Genomic DNA, 21255 nt, shown 5'->3' on the forward strand with positions numbered 1-21255 from the left:
CTGCAGAACACAGATTTTCCCAGGAGGGCTAAATCCTGCTCCCGCTTGGTCCACGACTCTGGGAGGAAGAAACGCCTTGCATTCTCCAGTGTCCATTGTATGCTGAATTAAGTTAAATATACCACATACAAATCACCACTCAAATGAGAAAAAACACACAGAAACAAAGCAGAGGGAGAACAAAGAAAGAAACAGAGAGAATTAAACCAGGCTCCCTCTGGCCTGTTACTAAAAGGCAACATGACCTTGGGAGAAAGATTACAGGACCAGTTCATTCTTGCTTAAACCAGCTTAACCCAAAACAGCACCTGCTCTCAGCAGAATGGAAACTTACTTGTCAGCAAAATGTTCCAGGTTGCACCAGCTAGAGAAGGCACCAACTTCGAGCTTGTGTTAGACAGAGAAAATACCAGAACCTTCTACTTGAATCAATAGGTAAGAAATGTTCTGTACCTCAAAAATGCAAGCTATCACACAGTGAGCTTTGAGTGAAGCGTGTTATAGAAATTTAATAATAAGAAAACAAATAAAATGGCTACTAGGATCTAGGGGTCTAAGGAGACCACAAGCTTAACATGAGTCAAGAGTGTGATGCAGCAGGGGGATGGGGAAGCTATAATTCAGTTCTGCCTTCTTCTCCTCTTGAAACTGCTGCAGACAAGGTGGCGAACCTTCCCACTCTCCCTCCTCTTCTGAGAGGAGCCGAACAGACTGAGTGGACACTTCCGAGTCTTCCCGTTCAGTTCATTCCCCGACAGTAAAGATTAAAATATCAGTTCTCCTTGGCTGGGTATACAGGACCGATTGAAGCAACCACAACCACTTAACTCAGTTGATGGCCACAGTGCATAGGAGCCACCTCCTAGAGGTAGAGTCCCCAATAAAATATTTTAGGGGGCCGCCTCCCTCAAGTTCATGGGCATTGCCATTCAAATGATGTGTGTGCACTGTCTTGTGATTGATTATGCAGGGGGGAGCTTACCTGTTCCACCCCCAAAAGTTTATTCAAGTTGGCACCACTGCGGCCATGAATGCCATGTAAGGAGCAGCACATGCTGCCAGTACTGGGCCCACACTGGTGTGGGCCCAAGTCTTGCCCCCTGCCAAGTTCTGAAGAAATCAAGAGCAGTTCAATGTGTTTGTTGTGGAATGTTGGCTCCTTATCAGAGTAAGGGCACTGGAATTACCCAGTGATAAAGCCAAAGTTGTATTTGTGATTAGTCTGCTAGAAGGGGACACCAAACGCTGGGTGGCCCCCATTCTCATTGCCTGGCATGCATGGTTGTCCTTATGTGCCTTGTAAGGTAGCAACCATGGAGATCAGAAGGGGCAATGGGGCATCAAACACACAGAGTAAGGAAAAAAATACTGGCATGCATTGCAAATAAATACATTAAACAGAAAACAGGCTATGACTGGATGCTTCCATTCTTTATTTTTGTAGCCATCTACATTTGAGTTTCCAGAATGATTTCTTTTCAAGGTGTTTTTGAGTGCTGATGCCAAAGAGTCATATAACCTAGATGGCAGAGTGTGGATTGTGCATTAAAACAGTGAGGTGGAGTGATCTCCTGGTTTTGTTTTTGTGTAGTGATCATGAGATCCAGTTTCATTCATCTTAAAGTGTCTTCTTAGAGCCAAACATCACTAGGCACCTTCTTACAAATGTACCCTATGCGTTGCTCACAGTGTAATGCGATCCAGCAATCCCTATCGCAATCAAGGCCAATTGCAGCACAATGATTTCTGTCTTCGTTTTTAGGCTCATCTTTTTTCCAGTACCTGAAAAGAAAACAGCAGCACTGATCAGTCAAGATTGGATGTCAACTTCCTCATGTGCTCCCCATGCCTTCTACCATTAAAAAGAGGTCCAGCTCTTTCTCTCTAAACATCTACCCACAATTGGGATGGATATTTCTCCCCAGATTTTAGAATTCTAACCATGTAAGGAAAACAACAACAACAACTGTGGGTCAAGACTGCCTCTTTTCTTTTCACATGAAGTGATTTCTCATAGGAAACTACAAAAAGTGAGGCTGTCACTTTGGAAGGCTCAGAGGTACACACAAGAACTTTCAGTCAATTTAGTTTGGGCAGTATCCAATGCAGTACTTCTGCTATTGCCAGGATTTCCATTTCTGCAACAGAACTGGCCCTCTCTCCTTTCCATATGCACCCACATCCTCCTCAGATCTGCTCTGGACCGTTGTAAGTGTTGACAGATCCTTACTCTCAAGTAGCAGAGTTAGCACAGTAGTGATTGTTCTGAGCATATTAAAACCATGTTAGATTTGCATCCACCTTCATCCACCTCATCTCACATCCATCACCCACCCCATGCATGAGGAGAGCAATGACACTATACAGAAACAAAAATAGCTATGTCTACAAATGAAATACAAAATATAATCTATAACCACAAAGCCATTATACAGTTGTCTGAAATGAGATGATATCTCTCACATATATATCTTATCTAAATCTTACATGCTGATTCTAAGTTTAATCAATTATCCATAGTTGACAAAGGTATCACCCTAGCCTCACTCTTATTGTCACTTGCATTCTCCAGTGTCCATTGTATCCTGAATCAAGTCCCACTACACAGCACTAAAAGTTTGTGATAAACTCATTCTGTGATAACTTCCTCATTTTTAGCTCTCTGTAAATCTATTAAATTTATATTACTAGTAATAGTAGGTGTTTTTTACTCCCACGAGATGTTGGGTGATCAAGTCTAAGATCACATACAGTAGTGGCTCCCAATTGGTGGTCCACGGACCACCCACCCAGGGGTTTCATGGTGTCATTCACATAACTAAAACTGCCACAGAGATATCAAAATGTTCAAAGGTACGGTGGCCCATGGCGCGGCTTTTGAAAATGAAGGGGTCTGCAGTACTTAGCTAACCGGGAACCGCTGGCATACAAGGGTTTAATTTCCCAGCTAGTATTATACAACCCCACTGCCTGTTTGTAAAGTTTACTCAATACCTTTGTCAAAAAGGATTTGTGGTTGGTACTGGGTGCATCAATGAAGATGAATGTCATTGGATTTTGTTCCAGGAGATCTTGCAAAATTGAAAGCAGCCCTCTGTTAATGCAGCCTTGGTAATAAATGCCAGTCCAGTTCTCTGTTCTACTACCAAGCTGTGGATGAGTGAGATCTTACTCTGACCTTGTACATCCATCCACACAAGCTGAAAAGAGTTGTTAGATATTTAAAGAGAACCATGAAGTGTCTTAAACTGCCAGCTGGCAGTGTTGCTCAGCTTTAGGTTCCTGCAAGTCCTTTTGAAGCTGAACTAAGGAGCACAAACCATTTAAAAGCCTGCCTTCAGCCTATTCCGAATCACCACGTTCATTAGGTTAGAGAAGCAGGAAGAGTAGCCTTCCTGCCTCTCCAACCTAGTGAGAAGCAGCAGCCGCTCATCTGGGCAATGATGTGGAGAAGTACATATTTAGATCTTTGGTAGTAGAGAAAATTGCATAGCAAAATATATTTGGAAAGGGAAAGAATGAAATATGTAAATAGAATCTGCAACTTTTTGGAATGCATGCCATTAACATATGTTTCTGCAGAAACTTACGTGATTGTAGCCTCTATTCCTGCCAGCCACCACCATTTCTTTGCCTGGTTTTTAAAGACTCCAAACCAAAAAAACTTCTTACGCTTTTGTACTTGCTCGTTTATAAAAAACTAGGGTAGGGGTGTTGAGAAAGAACAAATAAAATCTTTTAAGACAATGTCCCTTTCTCTGGGAGACTATAGCCCTTTACAGGAATTCAACAGGCATAAAACAAACACATTTTAAAAGGAGAAGGTATCACATTTGAAGACGCAATCCAAATTTTAGGGGAAAGTGATCAAAACTATACATTGTATTCCCATCTCCAGTAATAATTCCATATACTGGATGTGGTATTGTCCCCCTGATCCAAATTATGATGCTGATGGTGATGATGATGATGATGAATGACGAAGATGATGGTGATGGAATCAAGGAAGCATCCCAAAGAGGAAATATTGTAGTGAAGGGGAACTTCACCTGCCCTCAGCGAGACTGACTACATATGTCTTCCAGTCATGACACAGAGTTATAATTTCCAGATACTGTAAATGACTGTGCCAGAGAACAGTTGGTCTTGGAACCACCTAGCAGGACAGTGACCTGTGCGTCAAATACTCCAATTTCTGCATCCATGTTTGATGGTTGGTTCCAGAGACACTGGAATCAGTCCGGTTGTGGTATGCTTGATGGCATGATGATGGGATCTCACCCATGTCTGTGCCTTGCAGCACCCCAGTAGCCCCTCTGCCTGGGCTAAGGGCTGGGAGATGGATATACCTTGCACGCTCCTCTAGAGTCATCTCCATGATACTCTCCTGCCAGAAGGTTAGCGTGGTGAGGGAAATGTTTGTTTAAGCACTCAATACATCTCAAAGAGCAGAGGAAGAATTTACAGAGAATCCAAGAGATAGATGCCTCTGAAGTATCTACTCCTCCTCTTCCTCCTCCTTGAAGATCTCCTTCCTGACTGCCAGCTTCATTCTATTTAGAGCTCAGCAGCTCCAAGAAACCTTACTGAGTCCCAGATGGTAGCAGCTCTCCCTGCCCCTCCCACCCCTTGGCTTGACTGATGGAATTGCTGTCTTGGCTGCATACAGGTACATGTAACCTTCCTAAATGGATAGTGATGATAGGAGCCCTTTGGCTCAAGAAGATCCCCTACCATTCCTATACTTAGGTTTGATGCTCACCTGTTCTTCCCTTGTTTCCACAGACATGAGCTTGGCGCCTTGCCCCTCACATTTTTTTTTGGAATCTGCCCATGAGTCTTGGTCACGAGAAAGGAAATACATTGTCCTTTGATATACAAACCAACCCTCATTCAAATTTTCAGTAAGGTGCTCTTCGAGTCAAGCCAGATATGCAGGAAGATCAGAAAAAGAAAACAAGATAGGGAATTTAAGGGGAACCACCTTGTATTCCTGTGCAGATTTCAATTATTTTTATTAATTTCATTTCCGTCTTCACGTGATAATATTCATCTGGGAAGCTCAGAAATCTTAAAACAAGAAAAACATTAACTCTTCAACCCATGTTGATGCTGCAGTAAATACCTGGGTGGGCATAGCTGGAACAGGGAGTGCAGTCAAGAACCTAACCTACTTGTTTCCACCTGGATACTCAGGGCAGAATCAGGGCAGACTTGAAGGTTGGGAAGGGGGAGTAGTTGTGGTTTATCAAAATTCTCTTTCTCTTTCCAGGCCCTCTGTTGAGTTATGGAGGGGGGAGGGGAATTTAGGATGTAGGTTCCTGGCATTGGGCAACTGGGACAGATGAGGGATTCTGCTGGTTTACCACCCAGTTTGCTCCCAAGCATTCTCCCTGCTGGAGCTCACAGGATGGATCTAGTGGGCTTCCAAATCCAGTGGGCTTCCAAATGGCTCTGGGGGATTTTCCAGCTGATCTGACAGGTGCTCCTGCTGAGTTTTGGCTGATCTCTGGAACAACCGTATAACAACAACAAAGTATATGCTGCCCATCTGACTGGGTTTCCCCCCAACCACTCTAGGCTACTTCCAAAAAATTAAAACACATCTGGGGGGAGGGAGTGCCACAAGGTGGGCACAACTACCCAGAAGCCCCCCTGCCTTGGCTTGGGCCATGGACACAATTGGCCCTGAGTACTCTCTCCCGCTTCATGCAGCCTGTTTTGCCCCCTAGTATACTGCAGAGGAGAGGGCGAAAAAAGAAGTTGGGAGATGGCTTGAACGCAAGTGGAGGAAAAATCTGGTTGAATGCATTCAACTACTGGTGAGGGTTCATCCTCGAACCTTCCAAGTGGCAGTGAAGGATACAAAGAAGCCTTGCTTTGCTTCCTCCATTGTGCTATCCAGCAGAGTTTTCCTTCCCAGGTAGTGTGGGGCCTGCTACAGTCTGGCCCAAAGGAGATGATACAACTGAAAGCAGCTTTCTGTGACTTGCTTGCAAAGCATTTGTGGATAAAATTGCTTGCATCCCCTGGCATCTTGACCCACCCTGCTATTACAGCAGACAACTCTCAAAGAGCAGAGTCTGTTTCCATTGTGTTGGGCATGTTTCAGTCGGTAAGGTTTGTGAGGTTTGGTGGTTATAGGGTTAACCTCTATGTGTCCTGCATCTGGGGAGGAGCTTCCTACATCCAGGAGCTGAGTTCTTTGCCTGTGAAGTTACTTTCACTTCTCACCGGAGAAGAGTCAGAGATAAATGCTATGGCTCCAGTGGGATTGTTTGTTTTATCTGTCTGTGTAAATGAAGCTGTTTAGAGTAGGCACAAACAGCCTTTGGACTCTCTCTTCACTCACACATCAAGCACACGCTGCTGCTCTGCTGCCGGCCGGGATTTCTGGCACAGGGAAATGTGCTGGACCCGGGCAGTTATCCAACAAGGTTCAAGAATGTGGACAAGGTCCTTGGATCCGTCAGGACAACCACTTGTACACTGGACCCTGCCCCTTGTGGCTGATACAAACTAGCAGGGAGGGGACAGCTGGCTGGACTAGAAAGGTGATTAATGCCTCTTTACAAGAGGGGCTGCTCCCAGCCTGCTTGAAGGCAGGCCTGAAGAAATATTCGCTGTGCTCAGAAAATCTAAGTAACTGCCTGCCGGTTGCTAATCTCCCCTTCCTGGGCAAGGTTCTTGAGCGGGTGGTTGTGGACCAGATCCAGATGCTCTTGGAGAAAACTACTTTTCTAGATCCATGTCAATCAGGATTTAGACCTGGTTTTGGAACAATGTCTTTAAAAGCAATCAAATTTCCAAAGGTCAAAGAGAAAGAGGGGAAATGGCATTATACCACTGTCAGGGGTTCAGGGACAGAGGCACAGGTGAGGGGGGAGACGGAGAGCGATGGGGAAGAATCCCAGGACAGTGAGGAAGAGGATGACAATGACTTGAGGTCTTCCATGAGTCTCTCAAGTGAATCGGAGGATTCCCAGAAGGGGGCGCCCCTGGTCAAGCCGAGGGGGGTCACAGGGGGGACATGCCAGGAGCAGGGAAGCAGCAGGGAAACCCCGAGTGGGAGTGGGAAATCGGGGTCGGCTTCCCAGCAGGAACGGAGTGAAGAGGGTGGAGTTCCCAGTGTGACACACGGAGCAGAGCAGGAAGGAGATGGGGGAAGGAGATCGGGGCAGGACGTCCTGCCGGAAGGGGCGGAGAGTAGTACAGGGAGCAGTATAACTGTCAAGAGGAAGGTCAGGGGTAGCGAACGCGCGCCAAGTTCAAATGTGGAGGCGCGCGGAAATGCAGAGAGCCCGGAGGAGGAGCCTGGCCCCAAAGCACGAAGGAGGGGGGAGCAGGCATCTGAGGAATCCGTGTCAGGAGAGAGCAGGAGGGAAGGAACCCAGGGGGGCAGGAAGACCCTGCGGAAAAGAAAGGACAGGAAGAGGTGGACTAGCACAAGCCTCTTAAACTGGTGTAGAGGCGGGACCGATTCAGAGGGGACTTCAAACGTCTAGGCTAAGAGACGCGGGGCTGCGCGCCTCGGTTGTGGAACCAATAATGAACTGCAATAAACATCCTTGTACATAAGAAGAGCTTGGCGTTGGTCTTTTGTGAGCTGAGACCTGAGGCAGCCCTGACAACCACTCTCACAAAATGTGTGCTTTGGTGCTGAACATCTTTAGCTTGCTTTTTATGCACAAGTGATGTGATATGCATTCATTCCCATTCTTTGCTCTCGCATCTAAAGCTTTATAGACAATTTTATAATCACTTTACGCTTTCTGATGATGGGCTTGTGAAACAGGAGAGAGATTTTACTGTTGCACCAACCACCCCACTGCCCAGCAGTCTCTCTGACCAAGTTGGCGGAAGTTGCCTTTGAAGTGCTGCTCATGAATCTCTCTCTTTCAGTTGACCTCTTTTGATTGTCTCTGCAGAGGCGGGGCTCTCATGAGTGAACATAATAAAAGACAGGTCTTTCAGCTGACCTGTTTTGATTGTCTGTTATAGCAAAGAATGGCAAAGTCTTTTCTTTCCTAACCATATAGGCTAAATCAATTCAAAAGTTCAGGAGAGCTGAACTGAATATCTCTGATGTTTCCCTAGGGTGGCTGGATGCAAAGGAGGGCAGCACTCTGTTCTGGCTCTAAGAGTATTCAGCCAGAGGAGGGACATTCAACTGGCACAGACTCAGGGCAGGTTCTCACTGCACTACAATTCTTCAGCATCACAGGGTAGCTTACCAATTACTTTTTGCAGTTCATCATTTTTGTTGGCAAGATACCGCATTTCCTCTGATTTGTTTTGAGCTACAGCGAGTATTCCGAAGTCTAAAAGATTTGAAATAGTTCAAGGCAAAAGAGTATAACAATCTGCAAATATTAAGAACCATTTTCAAACATTTTCAAACACTCTAGCCTGAAACAAGAAGCAGAGCTCCAGGATCGGGTTCTTATGAATATGAGGACAGACTTGATTCTCTGTGGCTGAGATCACCAATGAGAAGCCTCAGAAGACCCCGGCAGCTGGATCAGACCAAAGACCCATGCAATCCACTATCCTATTCTCATATTAAAACTGCCTCATGAAATATCTCTAATGTTCCTCTCCTATATCCTCCTTTTCTGCTGGGAATCACTGGGTCACAAAACAATTCCCACCTCGAGTCCCACAGTAAAGCCAAATATACAAAAAATACTCTGCAGGTTTCTGTTATGCTTTGTGAGATCTAAGAAAATAGAGGCGCCAAAACTCTTTTTCTGATGAATATTGTGTTGCATTCCACATAATTCTAAGGAGGACATTATGTCAGTGCAGGAATTTCTCCTTGCGCAATGCAATCTTCCGCCCCTTTCCCTCCAATCTGTTCCCCACCCTGCAGAGCAGCTTTGGTGATGGCATGCAGGGAGAAGTGGGGGCAAAGTCCCCTTGTGCCAGTGCTAAAATCTTGCAGCAGCACAAACACTGTGAATTACAGTTTGATGGGGAAGGACAGCATTTCTAGTGGGGGGATGTGAGAATCACAACCATCTGCTTTTCTTCCTGCTGAGCAATGAAACTGTGATAAAAAAATGCTTACCATCCTTGTCTTCATGGATTGAATCAAGCCCAACAACAAAGGTCCGAATCATATCCATTGCCATTTGAAACTCAGTTCTTATTTTCACTTCCTTTTGATCTAAGGATAAAGTAGGTAGAAAAGAAATGATTAAAATGTCTGACTACCTGGGGGAGGGGATACTTGGTTTCAAACTACTTTTAATATTGAATTTAAATTGATGACTTGTAACGCAGATAAGAAATCAAATCAACAAAACCATGAATATGACTTCTATTAATATTTCCTGCTCTCAGCTCTTGGTAGGACTTCAGACCAGCAGGGCAGCCGCTGTTTCAATTTGGCCTGTTACTTCTGTCATCAGATGGTTTGGCCTTCCTTTGAGAGCTTTAGCTTGTTGGTTGTCTAGATACACCTGTCCTCTTTGTCCCACAGTCTTGCATTTGCCAGGCTGCCTCATGCTCTGCCACATGCTTAAAATATGCAAATTCTTGGATCATTTGACCCCCCCCCAGCTTTGCTTACGTTCAAGTGCCCTTTAAAAATGAATTAGGTGTTCAAATAGGTCAAGGGCTCATCTATCCAGTGCTATTTTTCTACAAAAAGAGGTGCTGGAACTCAGCATGAATGCCTCCCTTCTTCTCTTAAAATGGCAATGGCGCCCACCTGAGAGGGGCCAGAACAGCATCCTGATCAATTTCAGCTGAAAAAAGTCCTGCATATATCTAGATATTTAGGTAGGCTCTGGACCCACCCACTTTGGCCATGGCCTTATCCTCTGCAGCCTGTTTTCCCCAAGCACTTTCCTTCAAGGGACTGGAGCCCTAGCAGAGGGCAGGCTGGCGAGGATCAGGAATGGGGGGTCTTCCAAAGCAAATGAGGATTAGTTGGGAAAGGAGCAGAGAATGGCAACTGGGAAAGGGAATTGCCCAGGGTGTCCCAGGGACTTGTGTTAGCCTGTGCTTCTGTTCCAAATGCTGGAACTCACTTATTCAGGGAGAACAAAACAGTGTCATTGCTTTCAGTGGGTGACAGCTGTAACTCCCTCCCTGATATCAAAGAGAGCGGGTAAATGGGGTAAATGGAAACTGGATCCTACCATCTCTTTTTGGAAATGCTATTGGCATTCAAGCAAAGCCCAGGACAGTAGTAGCAAAGTACGCCAATTATGTACTTACATAGCAGGAAAAGCAGCAGTGTCAACGCAGTTAAGAGGATCATCATAAATACGATAACGTATTCACCCGTGGGAGATTTTATGAAGGCTACAAACTTCTGAAAACCAGATGCTTGAAGAAAGAGAATTCTGCTTTAGCCATCAGTAGCCAACATATCATTGCCACCCCAGAAAAAAGGATTTTCATACACTGTGGTAGCCATTAGCAAGAAACATTCAGTGGTTCAGGGGGTGGGTCCTTGGGAAGCTAAGGAGATGGAGAAAGCAAGGCGAGATGCCTTGCTGCTTGAGGAAACTTTTCCATCTTTTTTGTTTTTTAAAAAGTTTTAATCTATACTTTTCAAGTTTATAGATTTCATTAGTTTTACAATCATTTTAACATTTCAAAGTTTGACTTCCTTTCTCCCCTTTCTGTGGTTCCTTAAATTTATTTTTTAATATCTTCTGCATATCCCAATTTATTTAACTTGCTCATTGAATTATCTACTTTAAATACCTGTATATATTCTTATGAAACTGCACATTATTATCATAATCCTAATGTTTTTATCTGTTTTCAACTTATCTGTAAATATTCAATAAACCATTTCCATTCCTTTATAAAAAGTTTCTTATCTCGATTTCTAATTCTTCCCGTAACTTTTGCCATTTATGCATATTGTTGGTATTATAATATCTCATTCTCACATTGCACAATGTTGCAGGTTGCCTTTATTTACTTAATTGATGTAGGAGTAAGGGAACTATTTAAATGTCTCCTCCCTCTCTCTGCTCTCTCTCTCTCTCTGCTCCTCTGCTGAAGAAGAAGGATGTGAGTGTCCTCTTGTTGTTTTGTTATTTGCTTTATAAATAAAACCTTTGGTGTTACTATTCCAACCACAGTTGCTTCTTCTGCATTCTGCTGTAAAGGACTGAATTTACTATCTGGAAATGGGCATTTAATGCTCACACATATTCCATAAGTTTTTGTAGCCGTTTCTCCTTTGCTGAAACTTCTGCTTCTTTCCACTTTGGGTCAAGTAGCATTCTTCCTGCTGTAGTAGCATACATAAATGAATTTCTATACAATTTGGGTAGTTCTGTCCTTATAATTCCCAAAAGAAAAGCTTCAAAAGGTGAAAGATTTATATGATCTGAGGTGAAACATTGGCACCCGACCCTACCTGACTCACCATTTCCCCCTTCACTTCTTACCCCCTTTTCTCCCTAATACAACACTAATGTCTCAACAAATGAAACTGATCTGTAGAAAGTGTAACTTGAAAAATAAGAGACTTTGCACATACTTTTGTTAACCAAGAAATCTTTAATAAATATATATATAAGAAAGAAAGAAAGAAAGAAAGAAAGAAAGAAAGAAAGAAAGAAAGAAAGAAAGAAAGAAAGAAAGAAAGAAAGAAAAGTTTCTGGGTTTGTTTTTTTACAAAAGTTATTTTGAACATCCTTTTCAATTAATTGTAGATCATTTCCCAGTAAGCTTTAACCTTACTACAAGACCACCACATATGATAATAAGAACCTTCTTTCTCGTTACATTGCCAACACTTGTTTGATTTAGATTTATACATTTTTGCCAGTGTACTCACTGTTAGATACCAACAAGACATCATTTTCATATAATTTTCTCTTAAACCATAGCATGCTGTGACTTTTATATCCATACTCCACAATCATTCCCATGCTTCCATGTCTATATTATGACTGATATCAGTTGCCCAGTGTATCACTGAGGATTTTACTTGCTCATCCTTTTTACTTGCTCATCCAATCTGTTACCTCCGAGGATGTGGACAGGCTGCTTGGATGAGTGAAACCAACCACCTGTCTCCTTGATCCTTGCCCATCCTGGCGCATAAAAGTGAGCCGGGAAGGGCTGGGCAATGGGCTCCGTGGGGTGGTGAATGCTTCTCTCTGTGAGGTAGCCTTCTCAGACCCACTGAAAGAGGCAGTTATTAAACCACTTCTTTAAAAAAAGTCTTTAGACTCCTCTACTTGCATCCCATACCACTTTCAAATTGTCTCCTGATTCAGATTGATTTCAAAACAATCTCTTAATATTCCCCCCTTTTCTAATATCTCTTGATTAATAAATTCTCATTTAGTCTGAATCAGCAATTTTGCTCTGTTCTTAATTCCATAATAATAGAGTTGTGATCTGATAATGTCCTGGGTAGAATTTCTACCTTCTTTACCTTAGTGTACAAATTTCTAGAAGTCCATACAGAGTTTGTTCAACTCGCTGAATTATTCTCAGACAAGTAAAATGTAAATTGTCTGTCCAGTGGGTGTTTCTCTCTCCACATATCAATTAGACTTACATTTTCTGTCATCTGAAAAAGGCCTTAGGTAGCTTCCCTTCTTTTGTATCGCTTCCTCTTATAGTGCTGTCCCATTCCACCGAAGCTACACCATTCATGTCTACCATCAACATTATCTTTTCATTCGTATATTCGAATAAGATTTCTCTTTTAAAAGTCAGATTTGTTGTCATTTGGTGCATCTACATCTATTAATATTCTTTTTTTTTCTCTCTCCATGTGATGTTATCTGTATTATCAGTATTCTTCCTTACTCATCTTTAAATAATTGTTTTGGATCTAATTCTGGTTTTTGTATACATTACTATGCCTCTTTTGTTTGTATAGTCAGAGGTCACAAAGTCCTTTCAATAACCTTTTATTGATCAGAATTCTTCTGTGTTTCATCGCAATATGCATTTCCTGAGAGCAAATCACGTTCAAATTTATTTATTTTTACCACATGTTCAATCCCTACCCTTTTTGTTTTATTATTGAGTCCATTTACATTCCACATTAGGATTATCAATGCCATTTTGTCCTTTATTCATTTATCTCTCTTCTAGCCCTCTGTTGATTCTTCTTCATGTTTTGGCTCCAAACCAAATGCTCTTTCTCCTGCTAATTCTTTTCCATATTTTCTCCAGAATTTATCTGCTTCTGTGGGATCTCTACATCTCTACTTTCACCCTTTAAATATAAAGGAGACTCCATCAGGGTATTCCCAATGAAAAGCGATTTTGTTTTATCACGGTGTGTCCATCAGATATTTGTAATTTGCTCCTTTCCGAAGTAGTCCCATCAGGATTTCTTTCAAAATTATTCTCTGGTCATCATCCTGAGATTTTTCTGATAGTGCTTCTGTATTACTCTGTCTTTAAATCTCTTTGAATTTTTAAAAAACCAATCACCCGACAGACTTTTTGCTTTAGCATATCTTGATTTTACATGAAAAGATCTATCCACTGCCACTTTAACAGTTTCTTCACCCATTTCAATCAAATTCTCAAGTTCTTTCATTATTTTTTCACTTAATTCCACTGTCGTATCTTCTGGCAAATCTCAAACTAAGAATCAAATCTTTTAGATGTGCTTCCATAACTGTGATCTCATCCAGAGTCTGTTCATAAAGCAATTTGATTGCTTCAGCATCCCCCCTCATTCTTTCTTGCTCCTCTTTGTTTCTCTTACCTCCCCTTCTACTTTCTTAAATGATTCCTCCAAGCTGGATGTTTTCACCTTTAAATCCTGTACGGTTTTCTCTATTTCTGAAGTTTTATGTGACAGTTCTGCAATTTCTGCTGATAAGTTTTGGACTGCCTGCGCATTAAAATCAGCCTTCTGTCCTAGTCTCTGTATACCCTCCCCCATCTCTTTTCTCATTTCTATTGAAATTCTAATGTCAAATTTGTGTCTCCTTCTACAATTAAACCTTTTATCTGACTTGGTGTTGTGATGGGCCTGGAGGTGGTTTCTTTCCGACTTTAGCCATAGCCATATCATAATGTCACTAGATGGTGATCTTTCCTTTATTATAGGGAAATACTTAAAAAGGAAATAAAAAAGACCCTGCAATTAGTTTTTGGGCTGCACTGTGTCACTATATCACTATATTTCCACCCTTTGTCACCAGTTAGTATCTAACCCCATCAGATCCCAATAAAAAATTGTAAAAATGCTCAGAGTGAATAAAAATAAAAATTCATCCTTAGTTTATGTATTACCAAAAAAAATAATAATTAAAAAATCAGCAATCCACAAAGTAATTCAGATGAAATTCAGTCTCACAATGTCCATCTCCTTTGGGTTATCAAAAGGAGGCAAAGAAATATATATATATATATATATATATATATATATATATATATATATATATATATATTTGCTTTCGTAGATTTTCACGGGTACAGGAATGCAGGTTTTGGTGTCTTCGGGTGTCTTCCCGTGTAAGAGTTGGGGTGTCTAGGCGACGTTTCGACGAGGTCTCACTCGTCATCTTCAGGCTGGTGCTTTCGGCTTCTTGTTACTGGAACAGAGCAGGATCTCAGTGTTTGAGTTCCTATAAATACTGTTGAGGGGGTGTGGTGTATAGCCTCCAACGTTCTGGGCAGAGAGGAAGTTCCCAGGTTAGTGTGCCTTTTCTTCTTTTGTTCATTAATTACTTGAGGGATATCTTGAGTGATTTCTTGAGTGATATTCTGAGTACCACTTAGGAGGGTCATTAGGTGTGGATTAGTTGCTAAAGCTTTCGTGTCTTGACCTCTTGAGCTTGTGAAGAGTTTTTCTGAGAAGATGGCTGTACTGCAAATAGTTGTGCTCTGGCTTGGCTTCGTGTATAGGGGCGAGCTGTGGTTTTGTGCCCTGTGCCAGCCAGATCTGTGTAGGGATTGCAGACACCATCCAGTAGCCAAACCATAGTGGCACCTCCGGATGCTGCACCCCCCTGCAATCCCTACACAGATCTGGCTGGCACAGGGCACAAAACCACAGCTCGCCCCTATACACGAAGCCAAGCCAGAGCACAACTATTTGCAGTACAGCCATCTTCTCAGAAAAACTCTTCACAAGCTCAAGAGGTCAAGACACGAAAGCTTTAGCAACTAATCCACACCTAATGACCCTCCTAAGTGGTACTCAGAATATCACTCAAGAAATCACTCAAGATATCCCTCAAGTAATTAATGAACAAAAGAAGAAAAGGCACACTAACCTGGGAACTTCCTCTCTGCCCAGAACGTTGGAGGCTATACACCACACCCCCTCAACAGTATTTATAGGAACTCAAACACTGAGATCCTGCTCTGTTCCAGTAACAAGAAGCCGAAAGCACCAGCCTGAAGATGACGAGTGAGACCTCGTCGAAACGTCGCCTAGACACCCCAACTCTTACACGGGAAGACACCCGAAGACACCAAAACCTGCATTCCTGTACCCGTGAAAATCTACGAAAGCATATATATATATATATATATACAAAATATGTATTTTTAAAAGGGAAAAAGGAAAAAGAAAGGAAAACACAAAGTCCCACTTTCCTCTCTTCCATTCCACAACATTTAAAGATCTTTGTGATTTGACCCGCTTGCTGGAAGATATTTATAAAGTCACAAAAATTCTGCATCCAGAGATTTAGAGAAATCACAAGTTAATCAAAATTCTTCGCCTGGAATGCTTGTAAAAATAATCACTAGACTGTACTTCTCATTCTCATTCTTAATTCAGTCCCTGCATATTTTTTCCATGCAGATCAACACCCACATCCGGGGGGGTGCCACCCTAGTCTGGATCCAATGGTTTTATTGACACTACCTTAAATTCTTTTTCTTGCCTTGTCAAATTGGTCCAAATTCCTTTGTTTGGAGATGTCACTGCTTCAATGGAGGCACAAGAAGCAGCCTTCTGCGGGTCTTCAATTGTGCCATGTGTCTGAGCTCAATCTGGGATCTTTCTCAGCTACCTAGGGAGCTTTGGGAGAATCTAGAGAGCATATTTTGACACCACCGGACCCTTCAGAACCTGAACTTTTCCTTCAGGCTCTTTTTGAGAAGGTGCTTTGCCTGAGTCCCATTCTTCGATCCTCACAGCAATCAGGCTGCTCAGAGCAAGCAGTCTCTGTCATCCTCCATTATCCATATCCAGCAGGAAGTCCTGGAGGAAACTTTTCTGATAACTAAGAAATAAAAATGCTAGCAGAATTAAAGTAAATTCAGCAGCATATAATTAAGTTGGGAGAAAGTGGGAAATAATTTATATGGAGTAAGTTATACTTAAGTATAACTTAACATAACATAAGGGGTCTCTATAGTATAGTGTATTTTAAAATGGGGTTTCAGAGTTTTTAGAGGTTTTTGAGTGTTTTATGTAGTTTTTATGTAGTTTTATGTAGTTTTTATGTAGTATGTAGTAGCTTTATGTAGTTTTTCAATTTCATTGTTCTGCATGGGACAATGACAATAAAGATATTGTATATTGTATATCGTATAATTTATATGGAGTAATTAGAATATGCAGTAGCAGGAGGAAAATAATTAGAAGGAACCCTGGAAGGGGGAAAAGGAAGTTGAAGAATAAATGTATTTGGCTGTTTTCTTTTTGTAAATGTGGAAATTTGTATAAGTGTGGCATAGGGCAGGGAGGAGGAGGCAGAGCAAAGAAGGCGATCTTCGCCCTCGCTCGTCCCAGCCCCCTCCGGCTGCCAGGATACCAGGCAGAGGCTGGGAGGAATGAAGGCAAAGATTGTCCTCACTTGTCCCAGGCTCCTCTCGACTCCTGGACTGCCGGGTGGAGTTTGGGAGGAGAGAAGGTGAAGATCCCCTCGCTTGGCCCAGCCTCCTCTTGACTCCTGGTCTTCTGGGCAGGGGCAGGGGTGGGGCACACAAAGGGTGCCCAGCGATGGTTGGGGATGTGAGCCCCTCAATATTGCAGCTTGTTTGGACCTCTGCCTCAAGATGTTTACATGGCTGAAGCCCCTTGAACCTCCTATACCCAATGCCCCTGGACAAGATACTCCCTCTGTACACATAATTCTGTTAGGTTTCAGTTATGCCACTGTGCAGTTCTTGGAGTCACAAGACTCTGTTGACATTCCAGACTGTTGGAAGTCTCACGGGAGACGGGAGACGGATGTTGATCTTACTGGTTTCCTGTTTCTTTGACCTTTTCTTTTTTTTCTGTCTCTCATGGAGAGCAGAGACATATTCTTTTCTGTCTTGCATAGTTAGAAATGAAGTAGCAATGTAGCATATATTTCTGGCTGCTTCTGCTGCTGTCTGGGTACTCTGTGCAATGGAGTGCATGCCTGAAGTCTCATTCAAAGGCTTAGGTCCTTAATCACCATTGGAGGAGAGCCTGGATGGGTTCCGAAGATACGTTGGAGGAGTAGCCATCACAGCTGGGTCATATGGGGCTCCGACAAATTCCACAAACAGAAGCTTTACTGGGCTGGCCATGGGCTCTGTTTTGATGCTGCTGAAGGGGCAGCAGGCTAACTGAGGAGGTGCAGTGCAGCTTGTGTGGTCTACCCATCACTACCCACCCCAGCACCTGCTACCTGAGGCAACTGCCTCATTCTGCCTAATGGTAGAGCCATTCCGGACTGCATACAGTAAAGGAACACAACAGCCAGCAGCAAAGAGTGGGCTGAATCCTGGGGTTTCTATGGGGCTTAGTGGATCTCTGGCACCCAAGTGGCTGCGTAGGCTTCTCTCCACACTCTTCCCTGGCACAACATGTCTGGTTCCACTTTCTACCTGTCTCCCCATCAACTTCCCTTTCCCGTGCATTCCTCTACTTTAAGAGACACCTCATCCCATATGACTGTGCTGTATACAGACCTTCAGTTCCTGGTTGTTCTGCTCCCGCTGGAGCTGCAGCCTTTGCAGGCTTTGCGGGCGCTGCAGGCTTTGCGGGCGCTGGCTTCCCCATCCTCTCAGTCTTGTCTGTGAAACAACAAGCTAGAATGAGACAACAACAAATGGAGATTAAGGCCATGAGCATGTTAGGTATAGAGCGGCGATGGTCAGTTGCGTCGGGACTGCTGATTCTCTTAGATCTGTCAGCAGCCTTCAACATGGTTGATCATGAACTTTTGAACCACCGCCTTGCCGACGTGGGGATTCAGGGCACAGTCCAACAATGGCTACGTTACTTTATCTCAGGTTGGGTACAGAGGGTGGCGCTAGGGAGGGTGTTGTTGCCGTGGAAGCTGTGGCTTGATGGCTGCGTGGGAGCTGGGTGAAGTTAAATCCTTTGAAGACAGAGGTCCTCTGGCTGGGTCGGGACGACATGGGGTGGGGGAGCCAACTCCCATCTTTTGCAGGGGCTCAGTTAGTCCCCCATCCCCAAGCCTTCTGTCAAGAGCTTGGATGTAACCTTCGATGCCTCCCTTTCCATGAAGGTGCAGGTTGCAGCCACAGCAAAGGTGGCATTTTTACATCTCCGCCGTATTAAGCAGTTGGTCCCTTACCCTTCTTGGCCACAGTGATCCATGCAACGGTCACCTCCAGGCTTGATTATTGTAACTCGCTCTACGCGGTTAAGGCTGCCCTTGAAGCTGACCCAGAAAATCCAGCAGGTTCAGAATGCCTTAGCAAGTCTCCTTACGGGATCCTTGCCATGGGATCACATTCGTTCAGTGCTTTACCAACTGCACTGGCTCCCGGTGGAGTACAGGGTCAGGTTTAAGGTGCTGGTTTTGACCTTTAAAGCCCTATGCAGCCTAGGACCGATGTACCTACGGGGCCGCCTCACCTGGTATGCCACACAGAGGACCTTAAGGTCCACAAATGACAACTTTTTGCATGTCCCAGGTTGCAAGGTGGTTAGATTGGTCGCAACTAACGCCAGGGCCTTTTCAGTACTGGCCGCGACTTGGTGGAACACTCTGTCACAAGAGACTAGGGCCCTGCGGGACTTGACATCTTTCCGTAGGGCCTGCAAGACAGAGCTGTTCTGCCTGGCCTTTGGTTTGGACTCACTCTCACCATTATGTTTCCCTCCCCTTATGGTTTTGATCTATGGGTTACTATTAAAATGAGGCTGCATTTTCGATTGTATTTTAACCTGGATTTTAAATTTGTGTCCCCCCCCCTTGTGTTTTTATTGTAATTTTACTGGTGTTAGCCGCCCTGAGCCCGGATCTGGCCGGGGAGGGCAGGGTATAAATAAAAAATTAGTAGTAATAGTAATAGTAGTATTAGACAATCCAACATAAAGATGTTGTTGAGTCCAATATAACTGAAACGTCTTCCATTTTCTTTTGCTGGATCAATCTCAGTTTTAAACCAAAAGAGATGTTCCATAAGGATTCCAAGGCATTTTTAAAAATTGTTTTAGGTAATATAGCACATTCTCATTTTACATCCTATTCCTCTACCATAACTCCTGGACATCTAGTTTACAGGACTCCAGTAAGATGTTCACCATTTAATAGATAGTGTGGGACCTATGAGGTCTTCAGATGTTCCTGGGTGCCAACTTCCTCCATCACAGGGCCACATCTTCCCCACCCTTAATGGAAGATATATTCATTTAATTATACAACTACCTCCTGGTCATCAGAAAAAATGGAGTACTAGATCCGGTCTCAGTTGGACGCATATAAATCCACTTGAATCTAACAAGACTTTGGAGAACATCTGTTGGTCCTGAAAAAGAAGCAGAGGGAAGCTGTGATCCAGACTCCCCAGGTGTGCCATTTTGTGTGTTTTTTGCCAAGACGCAGCCTGACATCTGATGCTGTGGCTTCAAGAAAGAAGAGGACTGTTTTCTAATCCCGTTTCAAAGCCATCTGATCTAGCAGCCCTTGATATGCTAGTAAGTGAGTTTTTTCAAGAACTGTATTTTTTGGATCATGATATGGATCATAATCTGGATCTGGATTTACAACCTGGGGCCATGAGTCAGAGCAGGGCACCTGTACGCAGCCCTAGAATATACCACCACTCAGTTTCATTGGATGACACTGGATTCTAGTATTCGAAAGAGAAAAACTATCTGAAGTTTTATAAAGCTGTTTATCATTTTCCCTCTTAGTGACCTTTTGGCCCTGGAATGAGACCCTGCAAATATCATAGCTTGTAAGGAAAGTATTCCACCCATCAGACTTATTTCTGTTTGGATACCTTGGTGTTGTCATGGAACAATCTTTTCTCTCCTTTACTTTCTTCTTAAGGTTGTTTCATCCTCCCACTTGCGAAGAACCACTTCCCTTGTGATGTCAGGCATTCCAGAACTCCTCCCCTTTAGGCTATAGCATTTCCTGATTGGCTGCCCATCATATCCAATCAGCATGCCACATAAAGCATAAACCCAGGAAAATGTTTATTTCAGATATTGTATACTACTTATTTTTCCCCAAAAGTTATTACTGTTGTCAGGGCTGCCTCAGGTCTCAGCTCACAAAAGACCAACGCCAAGTTCTTCTTATATACAAGGACGTTTATTGCAGTTCATTATTGGTTCCACAACCGAGGCGTGCAGCCCCGCGTCTCTTAGCCTTAGACGTTAGAAGTCCCCTCTGAATCGGTCCCTCCCCTACACCAGTTTAATAAGCTAACGCTGCTCCACCTTTTTCTCTCTTTCCTTTTCCGCAGGGTCTTTCTGCCCGCCGGGGTTCCTCCCCTCCTGGATTCTCCTGAAGCGGAATCTCCAGACTGCTCCTCCCCCCTCCTGCGGGCTTTGGGTCCTGGCTCCTCCTCTGGGCTCCCTGTTCTTCCGCGCGCCTCCTCATTTGAACTTGGCGCGCGCGCCCAACCTCTGACCTTCCTTTTGACAGTTATGCTACTCCCCTCACTGCCCTCCTCCTCTTCCGGGAGAACGGCTTGCTCTGATCCCTCCCCTTTCTCTGTCGCCGGAGCTGCTCCCTCTGACACACTGGAACCTCCCCCCCCCTTCGCTGCGCTCTGGTGGAGAGGCTGGCCCTGATTCCCAGCTGCCGCTTTGGGGTCCCCTGCTGGCCCCCCGCTCCTGGCACTTTCCCCCTGGGGCTCCCCTTGCCCTTACCACAGGCGCCCCCTTCTGGGAATCCTCTGATTCGCTGGAGAGACTCATGGAATCGCTTGCGTCATTGCTATCCTCTTCCTCGCTGTCCTGGGATTCCTCTCCATCGCTCTCCATTTCCTGCCTTCCCTGTGCCTCTGTCCCTGTACCCCTGACAACTGTTTTAGTTTTGAACCTTTAAAAACTTATCCAGAGAAGTACATCTAATGGCCTTTGTTTTATTCCATTTTTGG

At 43.8% G+C, this 21255-nt stretch overlaps 2 protein-coding genes across 16 annotated transcripts in view; one reads left to right on the plus strand and one right to left on the minus strand.

The window, feature by feature from the left end:
* Positions 1–21255, plus strand: part of LOC308594305 (CD209 antigen-like protein C) — a 140113-nt gene that overhangs the window by 71256 nt on the left and 47602 nt on the right. The window lies entirely within an intron of this gene.
* Positions 1411–20256, minus strand: LOC308594326 (CD209 antigen-like protein C). 5 transcript variants are annotated; one of them, XM_081207431.1, is made up of 9 exons: positions 20146–20256; positions 19569–19668; positions 17857–17961; positions 10228–10338; positions 9071–9169; positions 8235–8321; positions 4763–4914; positions 3591–3700; positions 1411–1782 (listed from the first exon to the last, which is right to left on the minus strand). In XM_081207431.1, the coding sequence occupies exons 3-9, from the start codon at positions 17945–17947 to the stop codon at positions 1632–1634; spliced, it is 801 nt and encodes a 266-aa protein (XP_081063557.1). In that variant the 5' UTR covers positions 17948–17961; positions 19569–19668; positions 20146–20256; the 3' UTR covers positions 1411–1631. The 5 variants fall into 5 exon arrangements, with proteins under 5 accessions (XP_081063557.1, XP_081063556.1, XP_081063559.1 ...); XM_081207430.1 differs by having other exon boundaries at positions 17857–17976; XM_081207433.1 differs by having other exon boundaries at positions 19566–19668.

This window comes from Podarcis bocagei (assembly GCF_964188305.1).
Source record: "Podarcis bocagei genome assembly, chromosome: 9".
Taxonomy (NCBI): Eukaryota; Metazoa; Chordata; class Lepidosauria; order Squamata; family Lacertidae; genus Podarcis; species Podarcis bocagei.

Bases quoted from the DNA above. Each gene is read 5' to 3' on its own strand.
- LOC308594326 (XM_081207431.1), bottom strand. From the start codon at position 17,947: ATGGGGAAGCCAGCGCCCGCAAAGCCTGCAGCGCCCGCAAAGCCTGCA. The intron at 4,915-8,234 runs GTAAGCTACCCT...CTTGACTCGAAG, and splicing joins TGAACTGCAAAAAGTAATTG to AGCACCTTACTGAAAATTTG. The intron at 1,783-3,590 runs GTAAGTTTCTGC...TTTTCTTTTCAG, and splicing joins GGAATAGAGGCTACAATCAC to GTACTGGAAAAAAGATGAGC.